At 38.9% G+C, this 15815-nt stretch overlaps 1 protein-coding gene across 1 annotated transcript in view; it reads right to left on the reverse strand.

The window, feature by feature from the left end:
• LOC111155672 (DS cell adhesion molecule) overlaps positions 1-15815 on the reverse strand; it is a 766750-nt gene that overhangs the window by 260762 nt on the left and 490173 nt on the right. Inside the window, exon 10 of the mRNA XM_022515961.1 lies at positions 7538-7816. Coding sequence (XP_022371669.1) covers positions 7538-7816 — 279 coding nt within the window. The remainder of the gene's footprint in view (positions 1-7537; positions 7817-15815) is intronic.

Raw genomic sequence — 15815 nt, forward strand, 5'->3', positions numbered from 1 at the left:
TTTGCAGGCTAGTGGGCTTTCCCTTGGGTCTCCTGTGCACACAGCACAGTCCATCACCTGCCCCCAGACTGGTCTTCCTGCCTCAAGATGATCTGTTCAAAGACATTTGTAGTTCTCCATCACTTCCTCCATCAAGCCCATATTTGTTGATAATAACAGGCAGATGGGTAAACTCTGACCATGCCACAACCTCTATATCTTGGCTGTTGCTATCCCTCCCTGACCTCAGAACATATGCCTGGACACCTGTGTCCCCTCTACTCATTCATGGAGAGTCATCAGAGGCCTCTGTTGCCAGCCAGGAGCCAAGGTCATGCTGACTGTTACCTTGTTACCTAATTAAATTGTCTCAGCATCTCCAAGGGGTAAGTCTCACTGTTCCTATTTTCTTACTGAGAGACTAAATGTTGCATTTTTATTCTCTTTCTAAACCCTACTCACATCAAGGCTGATGGAGCTCACTCATTCCATGAAGACTTCATGGAACATATCAAACACTGGTCTCTCCCTTATTAGAACTCATTCTTCTCCTGTAATTACTAGTCTGTCTCTTGAAGGCTTCCAAACCACCCTCTTTGTGACAAGGCAATTTCAAGGTCTCTAAGCTCCTCACTCTGATTCTGGTTTTTTCCAAACCACATCTCAGACCAAAAACTTTAAAACCTCCAAGAGAAAAAAAAAAAAAAAACATTTCTAAACTCGAGTTAAAGATTTGAATAAAGACCCATATAATTATTCTCTAATGCTGTTTGCTATTTTCAAGTGGGTTTTGTTTCCCTAACTACAGCTTTGCTTTTTTGGTGTGTGTGAACCAAGTAACAACTGTGTTCCAAAGTTAATGTTAAGTCCACATTTTGTAATACGAATGCTCTTTCATTCTAAATGGCATAAAAGGATAAGATTCTTCATCTTACCTAAAACATCTATTTAGTTGATTCATAACAAGATCCAGCTGAAGTGATGATAAAATTCAACTACTTGACCACTTAAATTCAAAGCTGAAATTTGAGCAGCTGCCTGATTCCTAGCAGTTGAAGACAAGAGGCTGCCACTCACAGCAGGCATTAGCCACCCACAGAGAGAGCTCCCTGTCCCAACTATTATGTGCTGAGGCCAGGGGGAGAATGGAGGAGACAATAAGATATCTCATGTCCCACTCCAACACCCAGCACTGTCCTTGGCCAGCTACTCTTGGGGAGAATGTCTGTCATCAAGGCTTCTCACACACTTCTCAATTACTTAGCCACAGATTTCTGCAAAGTATCTTCTGAGTTAACCCTAGCTTTGTCATCCCTGCTACCACCACCTTAACTCCAACCATCACCACTTCTCATGTGGACCACAGAGCCTCCCCTCTGGGCTTCTGGACTCCTGGTCTCACTTTAATCTATTGATTTTTTTTTCTTTTGTTTAGATCTCCTCATTCAATTCCATGGCCTCCAGACCTCAGGACACAGAAACTTCCAGCTGTGAACCAAAGTTAGCTCTGTGTCTGACCCTCCTCCGTGTTGGTCTCTAGCCACTCCATCCTACCACATCAGGGAAATAAGTGTATCTGCTGTCTTAAGCCTCCCCACCACCACAAGTAACAGACTTTCTTCCAGGAACACATTACCTTCCTTTCTATCTTTTGTAACTCCCTGCTGTATTTTCTAATGGCTCAGGAACCCCACTCCCTCCCTCTGGGAACCTGCCTCATGCGTCTCCTAACTTAAATTTGGTTAACTTTCCTTTCTTCTTCATAGTTGCCCTGCAGCTTGTCACACCAGCCTGTGGGACTATCACCTGTCTCTCTCCCACTAGATGGGGGGCTCTCACTGGGAAGAAAGAAACATTCATCATCTCAGTGACTATTACAGGGCCTAGAAATTATAACTATGTGCTAAATACACTGCTGTTTCATGCTGGAATAAGAGAAGGATGAAGGAAAGATATTATTGTCTATTTTATTTTTGCATGTTATAAATTATTATTGTTTAAACTCCTAAATATTTTAAAGGAAATGAAATGAAAATGGTAATAAGGTGTATCTTATCTTTAGCCATAAATTTATTATATCAAGAGATCTTCATTCCTCTTGTACATCAGTTTCCATGGAATCATTTTCTTTTAGCTTCAAGAACATTCTTTAATATTTACTGTAGTAAAATCTAGCTGGTAATTAATTCTCTAAACTTTTGTCTAAAAATGTATTTATTTCACCTCCATTTTTGAAGAATATATTTTGCTGGTTATAGAATCCTAGAATGATAAATGTTCCTCTTCCACCCCCTCCTTTCAGCACTTTAAAGATACTGTTCCATTCTGTCCTTGCTTGAATTGTTTCTGATGAGAAGCCTAAAGTTTTCTTACTTGGTCCTCTTGATGTAACAAGTCATATTTCTCTGGTTACTTTTGATATTTTATTATTAGTTTTGAACAATTTAATTAGAATGTGCCATGGAATGGTTTTTCTTTATGCTTATTTTTTGAGAGTTCTATTGTTCATTTTGATATGTAGATATATATTTTTCTTCACATTTAGAAAATTTCCAATCATTATTATTCAAATGTCTTTTTTCCTTCCACCTTTTTTTAAGAGTCTATGTATATGTTGATATATTGGACATTTTCCCAAGTTTAGTGAGCCACTGTTTACTGTTTTTCCATCTTTTACCTCTCCATGAAAATATCTGAATAATTTCTCTTGCCCTCTTTTCAAGTTCAGTAATCCTTTATTCTGCAGTATCTAATATCTTATTAAATAGATCCAATGACTGTGGAAAGAGCTGAGATGCCCTTCAACAGATGAATGGATAAAGAAGACGTGGCCCATATATACAGTGGAATATTATTCAGCCATCAGAAAGGATGAATACCCAACTTTTGCATCAACATGGGTGGGACTGGAGGAGATTATGCCAAGTGAAATAAGTCAAGCAGAGAATTATCATATCATATCAGTATCATATCATATATCAATCAATTATCATATGGTTTCACTTACTTGCGGAACATAAGGAATAACTTGGAGGACATTAGGAGAAGGAAAGGAAAAGTGAAGGAGGGGAAATTGGAGGGGAAGACGAACCATGAGAGACTGTGGACTTCGAGAAATAAACTGAGGGTTTTAGAGGGAAGGGGGGTGGGGAGATGGGTGAGCCTGGTGGTGGGTATTAAGGAGGACACATATTGCATGGAGCACGGGGTGTAGGACATAAATAATGAATCTTGGAACATTGCATTAAAAACTAAGGATATATTGTATGGTGACCAACATAAAACGATAAAAAATTAGCCATTCAAAAAAAATAGATCCAGTGAATTTCTCATTTCAGATATTATGTCTTTCAGATCTAGAAATTCTTTCTGGTTCTTTTTTTTAAAAATATTTTACATTTACCTTCTTGCATTCCCTAAGTATTCACTTACTGCGCATAACTTTTCATTCGAATCCTTGAAATGAGATGATAGTTGCTTGAAAACCTTGTCTGCTAATTCCAACATCTGCCATGTCCATTAGTCTGTTTCTTTGTTTTTTCTTGTGTTTACAACTCACATTTTCCTCCTTCTTCATATATCTAGTTACTATGTGTAACACATTATGAATACGCTCTTGAGAGTAATGATTTTGTTGACTTCCTTTTAAGAGTGTTGAATGTTATTCTTGAAGACATTTCATTTACTGGTGAAGCTTTATCTTGTCAATTCTCTCTTAAGGCCTTTTTAGGGTTTGTTTAGAGTAGTCCTTATTCCAGGGATAGATTAGCCCTCCTCTTAGTGGCCCCCCTAAGATTTTAATAGAATTTTTGTATGTTCTTTACTCTGGCTATTCAGAACTCCATTATACCCCAGCCCTGGGTAACCTCTGATGTCTGTATTGATCTCACATCTACCTGGTGTTTCTTCCCTGGTAGAGGTCATGCAGTCTCATCCTATGCACGTGAAATATAGTATTCAGCTAAAGACTCAAAAGGAGATTTTTAGAAATCTTTCTCTGAACAGCTCCCTACTTCCCAGTATTCTGCCCTGCAAAATCTCACACCTCAATAGTTTCTAAATTTCTGTGGGTATTCTCCACCCAAAAAGATCACTGTTATCTACTTGGGCTCTGTATCCCTCTGCCATTGTTTGGAATGTGCCCCAGGCAGAAATCTGGGGTAAATTTTGGAGCTCAACTTATATACTTCCACTTTCTCAAGAATCACAGCCCTCTGCCTCCTGTTCCACTGCCTGGAAATGGTTGTTTTATAAAATTTTCCCCAGTTTTATAGGTGTTTTTTTTTTTCATGATAGGCGTACAAATCCATTACCTGTTACTGTTTGATGGCCCCATTCAATAAATGTTATACTTTGTTTTTCAAGTTACTTGAACCAATATCTGCCTCCCTGAAATTTCCAATCATTTCAGTTGGTTCTGTCTTTTGGATTACCCCCACAATGGTTCTTACCATAGTGCTTGTAATGTATGTTATTGATGCAAAGAATCCAATCCCAATTCACTAACTCAAGGACTTTGATCCTGTAATTATCTCCTCTTTATCTTTACCACGTTTCTCTCCTCTCTACTGACTCATTTCCAATGGATGCAAGTTTCTCTTGTCCCATGTCCCATGTCCTCTTCAACTTCCTCTCTGTTTTTCTGCCTCCCATCATAGCAATGTCTCTGAAAATATTAAAATAATCGTACATATTTCCTTGAATTCCCACACATTTAGTCATCTCCCTTTCTGTTCATTAGCCACACTAATCAGACATTCACTGCAACCACACCACTCTTCATGGTCATAAACAATGTCCATTTCCCTAAACCAAATAACCAATTCTTATATTTCCTTTTTCTATTTCCAGTGGGATTTTATATACATTATTGCCTATGTTTCTTGATATATTTATTAATTTGCTTCCAGGGCACTACTTACTGGACATCTTTTTACTCTACAGCCTTGTCCTTTTCCCTGTTTCTTTTCCTGATTCCTGGAACCTCAAATGCTAGAATGTTTTGGGTCTGGACCCTCTTGTTTTTCCCACATCATTGTTCACCATGTCACTGTTATTCTTCGCTTCTTCTCTACTTCTGTTAAAGACTTCTGTTTACCTTATTAAGCAATAAATGTTATTCCTCTTATTTGCAACATTCTTATAAACTTTTTTTTTTTTTTTTTTTTGCTTTGCCTCCGAGAGATATCGCAAACTTAATTTCTTCCTCTTACTTTAACCATTGCCACCTTCATACCTTCATTCAGGGCACTTTTTATCTTACCTGAACTTCCAAAATGGACTCTTAATAACTACCTCTACTATTTGGACCAGTCCATTCTTCAAACAACTGCTAGTGTTATAATTAAAAAGATAAATCAGGCCATGCCACTGACCTGGTTAAAGTCACTAATGACATCTCTTCACATTTAGAAAAAAGTCCAGACTCCTAAAATAGCATATTCAAATAATTCAGGGTGTTAGGACTTGACTTTGCTGTATGCTAAGTCCGCTTGGGGGTTCTACTAATGCCTGAGCCCCACCTCCAAAGATGGCTATTTAGTTAGTTTGGGCTGCAACACAGACATTAAGAATTTTAAATCTCCCCATGTAATTCTAATGTGTGATAAAATTTGAGAAACACCAATAGGAGATTTTTGGGGGGAAATCAAAAGAAATACCTCAGAGATCTGAAAGATGGATCTACTCCCAAAGATTATGTTTCAATTGGGCTTAACTGGGGCCAGAAAAGAATTATCAGTGTTTTCTTAAATCCGTTAAGAGATTCTATGGTTAAATCTAGATTAAGGATTACTGTCCTACAACATCTTGTCCTTGACCACTTCTCCAACCACTGACCTGCTTGTGAAGCACATTCCTTTTCTCAGAATTATCTTACTTCATTGGTGATTTAATGCTAAGTTCACAGAAGTTCATTCACCATATTTGAAGAATAACCACGTGGAGCCACTAATCAGATTGTGATCAAACACATCACCCCTGAAGCTGAGCTCAACTTCAGTTCATCTGACCTTTGCTCTTGGTTACCTTCCCTACAAGGGCAAGTGATACAAACAACATTGTGTACATTTTTGTCCAACATTCTGTTTTCTGACTTGCATCCCTCAGACAGATTCTTCAGGAGACAGGCTGATGTACTGCTTTGCCCTTCACAAATACTAGTAAGAGTCATTTCCTCTTATAAGAAAACATTTGGGAAATGGATACCACACTGGCTCCCATTTTTATTTATCTTCCAAAAATGAGAAAGAAATTCATGTATTCCTATTCTTATACTCAAAAGCACAAGGTAGAAAGAGGAAAAAATATCACTTGTATATTTAGCTTGTATGTGACTGAAAATATATTTTCTTGCTCAGGGAAAATCTTTTCTTTTTACAAATACAAAGTTGGTTTCGTCACATAAAATCCAAATATGCTTCAGTCTCTTTTGTTGGCAAGTACATAGAAAGTACATTACTCTTCAGCCAGAAAGGGAGAGATGTCATGAGGACACGGTCCAAAGATTAAGGAAGGACATAGGAATCTGTTGCTCAGAAAGAATCTGCTCAGATCTATCAACTATCTGGAAAATAATGGAAATCAAACTCTTCTAAAAGTTACTCTGAGAGCCCAATATTTGGAGACTTAAAAATGCAAATAATCAACATTAACATAAGCCTTTAATTTTTACACAGTTGCTTTTGCAATGTGGGTAAGAACTATACTAGAGCATGAATGCATGTAGCTCTTGGAGAATCATAAAACCACATGTCAGTGCCCAGTGGACTTTATAGAATACTAGCTGCTCATTTTGCAGATGAAGAGTAAAGTGTTCCTGGGAATTTGGTGACAAGAATATAGATTTGAAATAAGACAAATGCTTACATTTTAGATGCACTGAGTCCCCTGTCAATATCTTCTACAAGCTAGACCCCCATTTTAATTTCTAAATAAATAATCCCCTGTTTTGTTTGATTTAATAAATGTTGTTATAGCCTCCTAAATCAATGAGAGGTAAAATGCTAAACAGAAGAGAGGAGCAAAACAGATTTCTAAATTGAAACTATCTTCACATTTCTAAAGCTAAAACAAAAAAAAAAAATACAAGAAGCTACTTTTTGCTATGTGTCAACTGTACTTCAGTAAAACGAATATAAAAAGGCACTGTTTTGTGAATCTTTAGAAAAAGTGTGATCTGATAAAAAATATTTGACATTTTTAAAGCCATAACCTAAAACATAATATCATAAAAAGTGCTAAATAGAATAAACACAATACAGCAGGAGCTTATGAACTTTTGTGGCCAACGTAGGGAAAGCCTAGCTCGTTCATTAAACCCTACTCCCACCTCTTCATACACACATTTCTTAGTTGCTAATTACTTGGAGCTCCATATTTTAGGTAAATAAAATCTTGGTTTGGTGCCAGTAGAGTTTGTAGTGGGGTTTATTTTAGAGGGATGACAGCAAATTCTATGAATTCTTATTCTTTTCCTGTTATTTCAAGCAAACACTCTCTGTGAGCATCGTTGAACTTGGCTGCGTTGATGCCACGCATCCTATGTCCCTGTCCTTACCTCTCACAATCAACTGGCTTTGGTGCTCCACCGCTGCAGCCTCATTCCTGGCGATGCAGGTGTAATTCCCATTGTGCATGAGGGAGAGATTGGAAATCCGCAAAGAGCTTGTGAAGTCAATGTTGTCGATGGTCACCCCGAGGCTTGCTGGGATTGGCCGGCCGTCCTTCTGCCAGGTGATCGTGATGGGCAAGTCCCCTGAGACCACAACACATGGGATAAAGACCCGCTGTCCAATGGAGAATCTTGGAAACTCAAAAGGTTGGATAAAAGGTGGGACTGAAAGAAAGAAGAGAACACGTAAGAGAGGAAGGTGGGTAACAAACCGCGTGCATGCTCTCCGTTCTCTGTTCCTTCAACCCTCTTGCATGACATTGAAAGAGGAACACAGTCGCTGCTGCAGAATGTAAATACAGAAAGTAGGAGAAGAGTGAAATTGTGCTATCCCGCTACTTGATTTTTCTCATCGTTCTAAATGAAAATCATGGCCTAATTTGTACCTCGGCAAACACGCTTAATTTATTTTGATAAACTTTTTAGAAAATAATCATTTTTGAATGAAAATATTTCTGACTCTGCACTCTTCATGTAAATGCTGTGAAAGAGGCATTTGGATTTGGTTTTCCTTAGAAGCTTTTTTGAAAATTATGTGTACAAGAAAAGATTTCTTTCCTGCTTCTCTAATACTAGCACAGTCATTACCATTCCCCCTTTAATGCATTCCATGGCTTGCTAATAGGCGTACTTTAAGCTTGTTCAAGAAGGGATTCTAATTTCATTGTTAAACTTTTTTTTTTTCCTTAGGACTAACATCCAACAAATAGCAAGTGTCAATGAAAAAGACTTATTTTAGTGAGGATAATCACATCTCTACTCTGTACTCCTCAATTTTGTACATTCCACATTAAATGGTGAACTGATCCGTGGTCAGTTTTCTTTGCTGTTATGTGTTGTCAGTGAGAACAAGGTTACAGCCTTCAACCTGGCCAGCCACGGACACAGCCAAGCTCAGTCTGGAAAGCGCTTTTCTGATTTAATTTCCCTGATAAACTCCTCTTCACTTTCTCACCTCAGGACCATTTTTCTCAGGAACTTCCTGGATGGTCTCACAGGATTTCAGAGTCATACCATGCTTAAAATGGAGCCAGAGAAGCCAACTTTGAATCCTACTTGGTCACTTATGGTTGGTGGGGTCATGAGCAAGTTATCAATATGGTCTTCCTATCAACCCTATGGGGTTGTTATGCATAGTTTCACTTTGTAGAGGGGGAAACTGGTTCTTAAAGATACGACCTTGACCTTGGCCATAAATCTAGTTCACTAAAGAGTGAGAGCTCAGACCTTATCAATTTTATCTTAGAGACTTGGAAATATGCAAAACTGTCAACTGCAATCATTAAGCATGCAAGAACTTAATATGAACCAGTTACTGTACCAGATAACTTCATAGAATTAAATCAGTAAATAGTAGGATATCTGCAGATTTGTTCCTTAATCAATTATAGGTACATTTCAATAATCAGCTTGGGGGATATTTAAGAGATAAAGCTGAGAAACATCTGAATGGAGGGGTGCCTGTGTGACTCAGTCGTTAAGTGTCTGCCTTCCACTCAGATCATGATCCCAGGTGCATTGGGCTCCCTACTCGAAGGGATGTCTGCTTCTCCCTCTCCCACTCCCCCGGTTTGTGTTCCCACTTGTTCTGTCTCTTTCTCTCTGTCAACTAAATAAATAAATAAAATCTTAAGAAAAAAAGAAAAATCTGAATGGAAACCATTCATTGAGCTCCTGGTATGTGTTTGACGACCCTGTGTGCTGGGCACACAGCAATAAACATAGTACACCAGCCTCTGTCTGGTGGAGCTTTCATATACAGTCATAGGTAGTGGAGGTCAACAGAGCAGAGCTGTGGCTACTCTGCTATTTAATATTATTATTACTACTATTATTACCATATGCTTTCAAAAGCATTTAGGAGTAAGAACACAGAACTGCAAACACAACCAGAGTTAGACGGTCTAGTGAGTCAATGGCTCAAGTTAGGTGTGACCAGAGAAACAAACAAACAAACACCAAACAATTTAAGGTGCCAGTGCATTTCATGTCAAAATTGCTGACTTCTGACAGTTTGCTGATTTTCAATGGGGAGTTAAAGTTTTGGATCTGCAGTGAGTTGATCTGACACTAGGAGAAAAAAGTCTTGGGATGAGCTTCTACCTGGGGCTGGTAGAAAAGATCAGTTTGGATTAGGCTATGATTATTCACAATTGATATTAGGCAGGAAAAGTGCCAACTTGTAGCAAAGGTGCTTGCATTTCTCTGTTGCCCCAAATGACATAAATATTTACTATTGGTGTACATATTATTAACGCTTAATAAACTACCTTTTCTTAAATAATTAAATACATTTCCTCTTGTTTGGTTCCTTACACATCAAAACTTGGTTGTCAGTCTACTTAGACAAATCTAGGCACTCAGACAAACTAAGCTTGGTGCTTGTTATCTGAATTGCAGATCATTTTTGTTTTTAAGATGAGAACTCTGGACCCAGATCACCGGGTTTAAATCCAGCTGTGCAACTAACTAACGCTTTCAACTCCACTCTGTGTCTCTGTTTCCTTATGTGTGGAAGGAAGGGGTTGTTGTGAAGCATGGATGAGTTAGCAGGGGGTTCACAAACTTCCAAGGACACCTGAATCCCTTGTTTAGCACAGGTTCTAAATTGTGAGCCTTAAAGGAGAAGAAAAAACAAAATGGTCAAGTTGAAAGATCACTTGGCAAGGGAAAGGACTCCATTTCTACAGTTATAGTAGGGAGAAGGAAAATATAAGGATTTACTTTCTATTCCCCAGATCAAGAAAGAAAGTTAAGACATAGCATACTCTCAATCTATTCAATGAGAACACAATATGTAGGATGTAGAATATCAATGATTATTAAATATAAGAATGTCTGTTTCTGAGAGCAAAAGAAAGTTGTAGAACAGAGAAAGAGCAGGTGCATGTTATTTTCAAGAACAGAGGCAAGAAGTAGCTACTGAGGAATCATTTATTTGTTTGATAGTTTAGAGGCAAGTGCACCCGAGTGGGGGAGGGGGAGGAGCAGAGAGAAAGGGTGGGAGGATCTTAAGCAGGCTCCACACTCAACGTGCAGCCAACCATGGGGCTCAGTCTCACGACCTTGAGATCATGACCTGAGCCTAAATCAAGAGTTGGATGCTTAACTGAGGTTCTCCAAAAAGAATCATCATTTAAAAAGAAAACAAAAACAAATTCTACCCTTTCAAAATTTCTGGAATTCATTGGTTTATAGAATTCCAAGGGATATGATCATAGTCCCAGGAGTAAATTTCAGAAACTTGAACCCCAGAGCAGCACTCCTGATGACCCATGCCTAAAGACCTACACCTCCAATGCAGTGAAAACAAGCATCAGGAAGCCCATGTGCTCACCCTCAACTGTGAATTGAGAGTGACTCAACTCTCAACTCTGAAACAGGAACGCCTGCCTTTCAACACAGTGCTGTGGACTATGACAACACTCAAATGTCTCATTCTTAGCCTAAACCCAAGGCTGAGAATGCAGACATGCTCATATGGGCTCAGTGAGAAGGCAGAGTTTACAAACAAGGGGACCAGACATAAATTTATAAAGAGTAGACACAAGAACACAACATGCACAGCAGCTGGGGGGACACTGCCCTTCATTGCCAGTGTGTTCACAGCTAACACACAATCACAGTATATAATTAAAGTAAGTACTTTGTTACATACTCCAAATCACAAGTTAGATATAATGTATTAAATGGAAAAAATGTGTATCAAAACATTTTACAATACAGCCAGCCAAGGGATGCCTGGATGGCTCAGTCAGCCAAAGTGTCTGACTTTGGCTTAGGTCATGATCCTGGGGTCCTGGAGTCAAGCCCTGCATTGGGATCCCTGCTCAATGGGGCACCTGCTTCTCCCTCTCCCTCTGCCGCTCTCCCGGCTTGTGCTCTCTCTCCATATCTCTCTCTTTCTCTCTCTCCCTCTTTAATAAACAAACAAATAAATAAACAAATGAGTAAATAAAATCTTTTTTTTAAAGATTTTATTTATTTGACAGAGAGAGAGATCACAAGTAGAGAGAGAGAGAGAGGAGGAAGCAGGCTCCCTGCCTAGCAGAGACCCTGATGTGGGACTCGATCCCAGGACCCTGAGATCATGACCTGAGCTGAAGGCAGAGGCTTAACCCACTGAGCCACCCAGGCAGCCCCTAAATAAAATCTTTTTTAAAAAGTTAAAAGAAAATACAGCCAGCCAAGAATGTTGCTCCCAGCAAAACTATAATTCAAAAAGAAATTTTTGTCTATTACTGAGAGTGGTGTGTTAAGATCCCTTACTATTAATGTATTCATATCAATATGACTCTTTATCTTGATTAACAGTTGTCTTATGTAGTTGGATGCTCCCATATTGGGGACATAAACATTTACAATTGTTAGATCTTTTTGGTGGATAGACCCTTTAAAAATGATGTAGTGTCCTTCTGTATCTCTGACTACAGTCTTAAGTTTAAAATCTAATTTATCTGATATGAGAATTGCTACCCAAGCCTCCTTTTGAGGCCCATTGGCACAACAGATGCTTCTCCATCCCTTCACTTTCAGACAATTTTTTTAAACTTTTATTTTTTTAAATTTTATTTAATTTTTTCAGTGTTCCAAGATTCATTGTTTATGCACCACACCCAGTGCTCCATGCAATACGTGTCCTCCTTAATACCCACCACCAGGCTCACCCAACCTCCCACCCTCCGCTCCTCCAAAACCCTCAGTGTGTTCCTCAGAGTCCATAGTCTCTCACGGTTCATCTCCCCCTCTGATTTCTCCCCCTTCACTTTTCCTTTCCTTCTCGTAATGTACTTCATGTTATTTGTTATGCTCCACAAGTAAGTGAAACCATATGATAATTGACTTTGTCTGCCTGACTTATTTCACTCAGCATAATCTCCTCCAGTCCCATACATGTTGATGCAAAAGTTGGGTTTCACCCTTTCTGATGGCTGAGTAATATTTCATTGTATATATGGTCTATATCTTCTTTATCCCTTCGTCTGTTGAAGGGCATCTTCGTTCTTTCCACAGTTTGGTGATTGTGGCCATTGCTGCTATGAACACTGGGGTACAGATGGCCCTTCTTTTCACTCCATATCTTTGGGGTAAATACCCAGTAGTGCAATTGCAGGGCATAGGGAAGCTCTATTTTTAATTTCTTAAGGAAACCCCACTGTTTTCCAAAGTGGCTGCACCAACTTGCATTCCCACAAACAATGTAAGAGGGTTCCCCTTTCTCCATATTCTCTCCAACACATGTTGTTTCCTGTCTTGTTAATTTTGGCCATTCTAACTGAGAGACAGACTTTCCCAGATAAACGTAACATAAATTCACTCCTAGGGCTGTCCTACAAGAGATATTAAAGAAATTAGTTCAGGTTGAAATGAAAGGACACTAGGCTATAACACAAGGCCATATGAAAGTATGCCATTCTCTAGTAAAAGTAAAGGCAAATATAGAATATTGTATTATTGCAATTTTTATGTGTAAATTCACTTCTAATTCTTGTATAGAATTTAAAAAAACAAAAGCATAAAGTCTATGAAACTGTTAATGGCTATACAACTTTCAGAAATGCAGAGCTGGACACCAGGACCCTGGGATCATGACCTGAGGTGGAGGTGGAAGCTTAAATGAGTGAGCAACCCAGGTGCCCCCTAAATTTTCTTAAAGTACCCCAAATCTTATATTTTGCATGCCTAAGTTATAAAATTGAAGGCAAAAAGTAAACCAAGTGAACCAAGACAAAAAGTAAACCTAGAACAAAAATGTTCATAATGACTTGCTAAAGCCAAACACCCTATTTGAGACACACTGCTGGCTTTATCTCGTTCATTAGTTCACTTCTTAAGGTAAATCCTCTGAATCTTGTTGACAGTGCAAGCTTGTAATATCAGAGGACAAAAATCTGGAGTGTGGCCTACAACAGGTTGGGACATAACCTTCCTACACGAAGCATGTAAATACCTGCTAAATGTCGCTGATTACCAGGTCTGTTGATACCATTCTCTGTGCCAGTGGGGCTCCTCTCTCCTAGGCAGTTGGGAGCCAGTGAATCCAGCCAAATGTTCATTTCAACTCTTTCTCTTTCTAAATCCTTAACGAGAATGTTGAGTTAGGCTAAGACATTTCTATGTCTTGTCCCTCAAGAATTAACTGTATATTCTTCCCCACAGGGGAAAAAGGGAGCTTTTATTTTCTTCCCAGAGAGAAGTATGACATAGGAAATGAAACTTGAGTTGGGTGTCGGCCAAACTCGGGTAATTTGTGGTGTCTTCCTGGTCCACTTTCTCTATGTCTGCGATTCCGTTTCTTCATGCATAAAGTGATGACAAGGAACACAATTCATGAGTGTCGGTGTGGGCTTCCTGTAACATGCGGGCAGAGGACCTGGGGTGCACAGAAGCTGCTCAGCTTGCAGTGTTCTCTCTTCCTTTCCCTACTTTTTTTTTTTCCTCTCTCTCTCTCTCTCTCTTTTTTTTTTTTTTTTTTTGACCCAGAGCCCACAGTTCACTGGGAAAAAATCAAATACATTACATGGATGTTGAGACACACAGAGGCTGTACTGACACTGTTGTGTATAATTTCATTAATTCCACATTCATCATCACTTCTCTAATGGTACCTTAATGCCCTGGTCCTCCATATAGTCCCCAGGTTGACAGCGCCTGCTCTCAGACTGCTCAAAGAGCCTGGCTCAAGCCACTGTTCTGGGCTACAGCAATGGATAGTCTCATCTTCCCAGCTCCTTTTCCCCATTCCATCCAACAAGCTCTCTCTTCTTGTCCTTCAAGAAGTTTTCGTGTTGTATACCTTGCATGCTTCATGAAATGTCCACAACTTGAATCTGTGAATCCTGCCCATTATGGGAATACGAATCCCACAGCTGATTTCTGAGAGTTCAGTCCCAATGACATCTTTGGTGCCTGTACTCCCACTAGACATGCCCAGGACGGGCAGAGGCTTCCAGGCCCATACTGTTCCCTGAAATGAAAGCTGTGGCTCTCAAATCACAAGGTTGATGAGTGTGTGTGTGACTTGTGAGTTAAGTACATCACTCAACCATCTTTTCACCTGTTATTAAACAGGTGTTAAAAGACCTGTTATTTGTCCAATTCTGCTATTTGACAACATGCATTGGATTCCAAAATTATAGATTACTGTCCCTATGCCACATAGTTCTCTACTCTGTTCAACAACATGATTAAACTCTTCACCACCTACTCCAAGAGTCCACTGTTCAAGATTCTATAGTAGAAAGTATCCAGGATGGCACGTGAGTATAATGTGAGTATGGCAGTCTGCGCACATGTGTATTTCCTTAAGTAGAGTGACCCAGGAGGCAGAAGTCATATTGAACTTATCTTTACTTCCCACAATTAGAGGAATAAATAGTGTCTTGTACATTTAACTGCATAATAGTTTTTGAAAATACCTTGTAAAGGTGACAATGAACATGTGTTTACACTCTGGACATTAGATAAGTCTGAAGTTATGAGTGGAAAGGGAAATAGATCCAGAATATAATAATGAGATGATGATAAGGACAAAGGTGAGGCTGTGTTTCATGGTCTGATTAGTGTAAGGGCTCAGGACTTCTAACTTGAGGTTCCACTGAGCTCACTACCTCCTACTGGTAGGGTGAGTTGGGGAGATAAATTCAAACCTACCCTTGCTTCTTCAGTATGGTCATCTGGGCCGATTGAGAACAGTTATGTGAGCTTGATCTCCTGAGCTAGAGCTGCTCCTAACGCACCATGAATTGCATTGCTAGTGCTGGGCCTGTGTCTGCTGGAGAATGATGGGTGTGAGGCCAAATTCAGGAGGGCATGATTGGGAGTAAGAAGGTTATTGGGGCCAGAAGATGCTTAAGATATCAGAGTCTACCACATGTCCACATAAATGTGGGTTCCTGTAAAAGCCCTTCTAGGTGTGTCTGTCTGTCTGTCTGTCTGTCTCTATAAAATATATATTATGTAATATATTATATATTAATAATCATATAAAATTATTAATATATTATTAATATATATTTACCATAGTAATATATATTATATATATTATATTTACCATACTAATACTATACCATATCATACCATACCACACTAATAATTATATAAAATTATTAATATATATTATATTTACCATACTAATAATTGAACAAACTTAATTCTAATTATA

Source organism: Enhydra lutris, unplaced genomic scaffold, assembly GCF_002288905.1.
Source record: "Enhydra lutris kenyoni isolate GAN:26980312 unplaced genomic scaffold, ASM228890v2 scaffoldscaffold43, whole genome shotgun sequence".
NCBI classification, from domain to species: domain Eukaryota; kingdom Metazoa; phylum Chordata; class Mammalia; order Carnivora; family Mustelidae; genus Enhydra; species Enhydra lutris.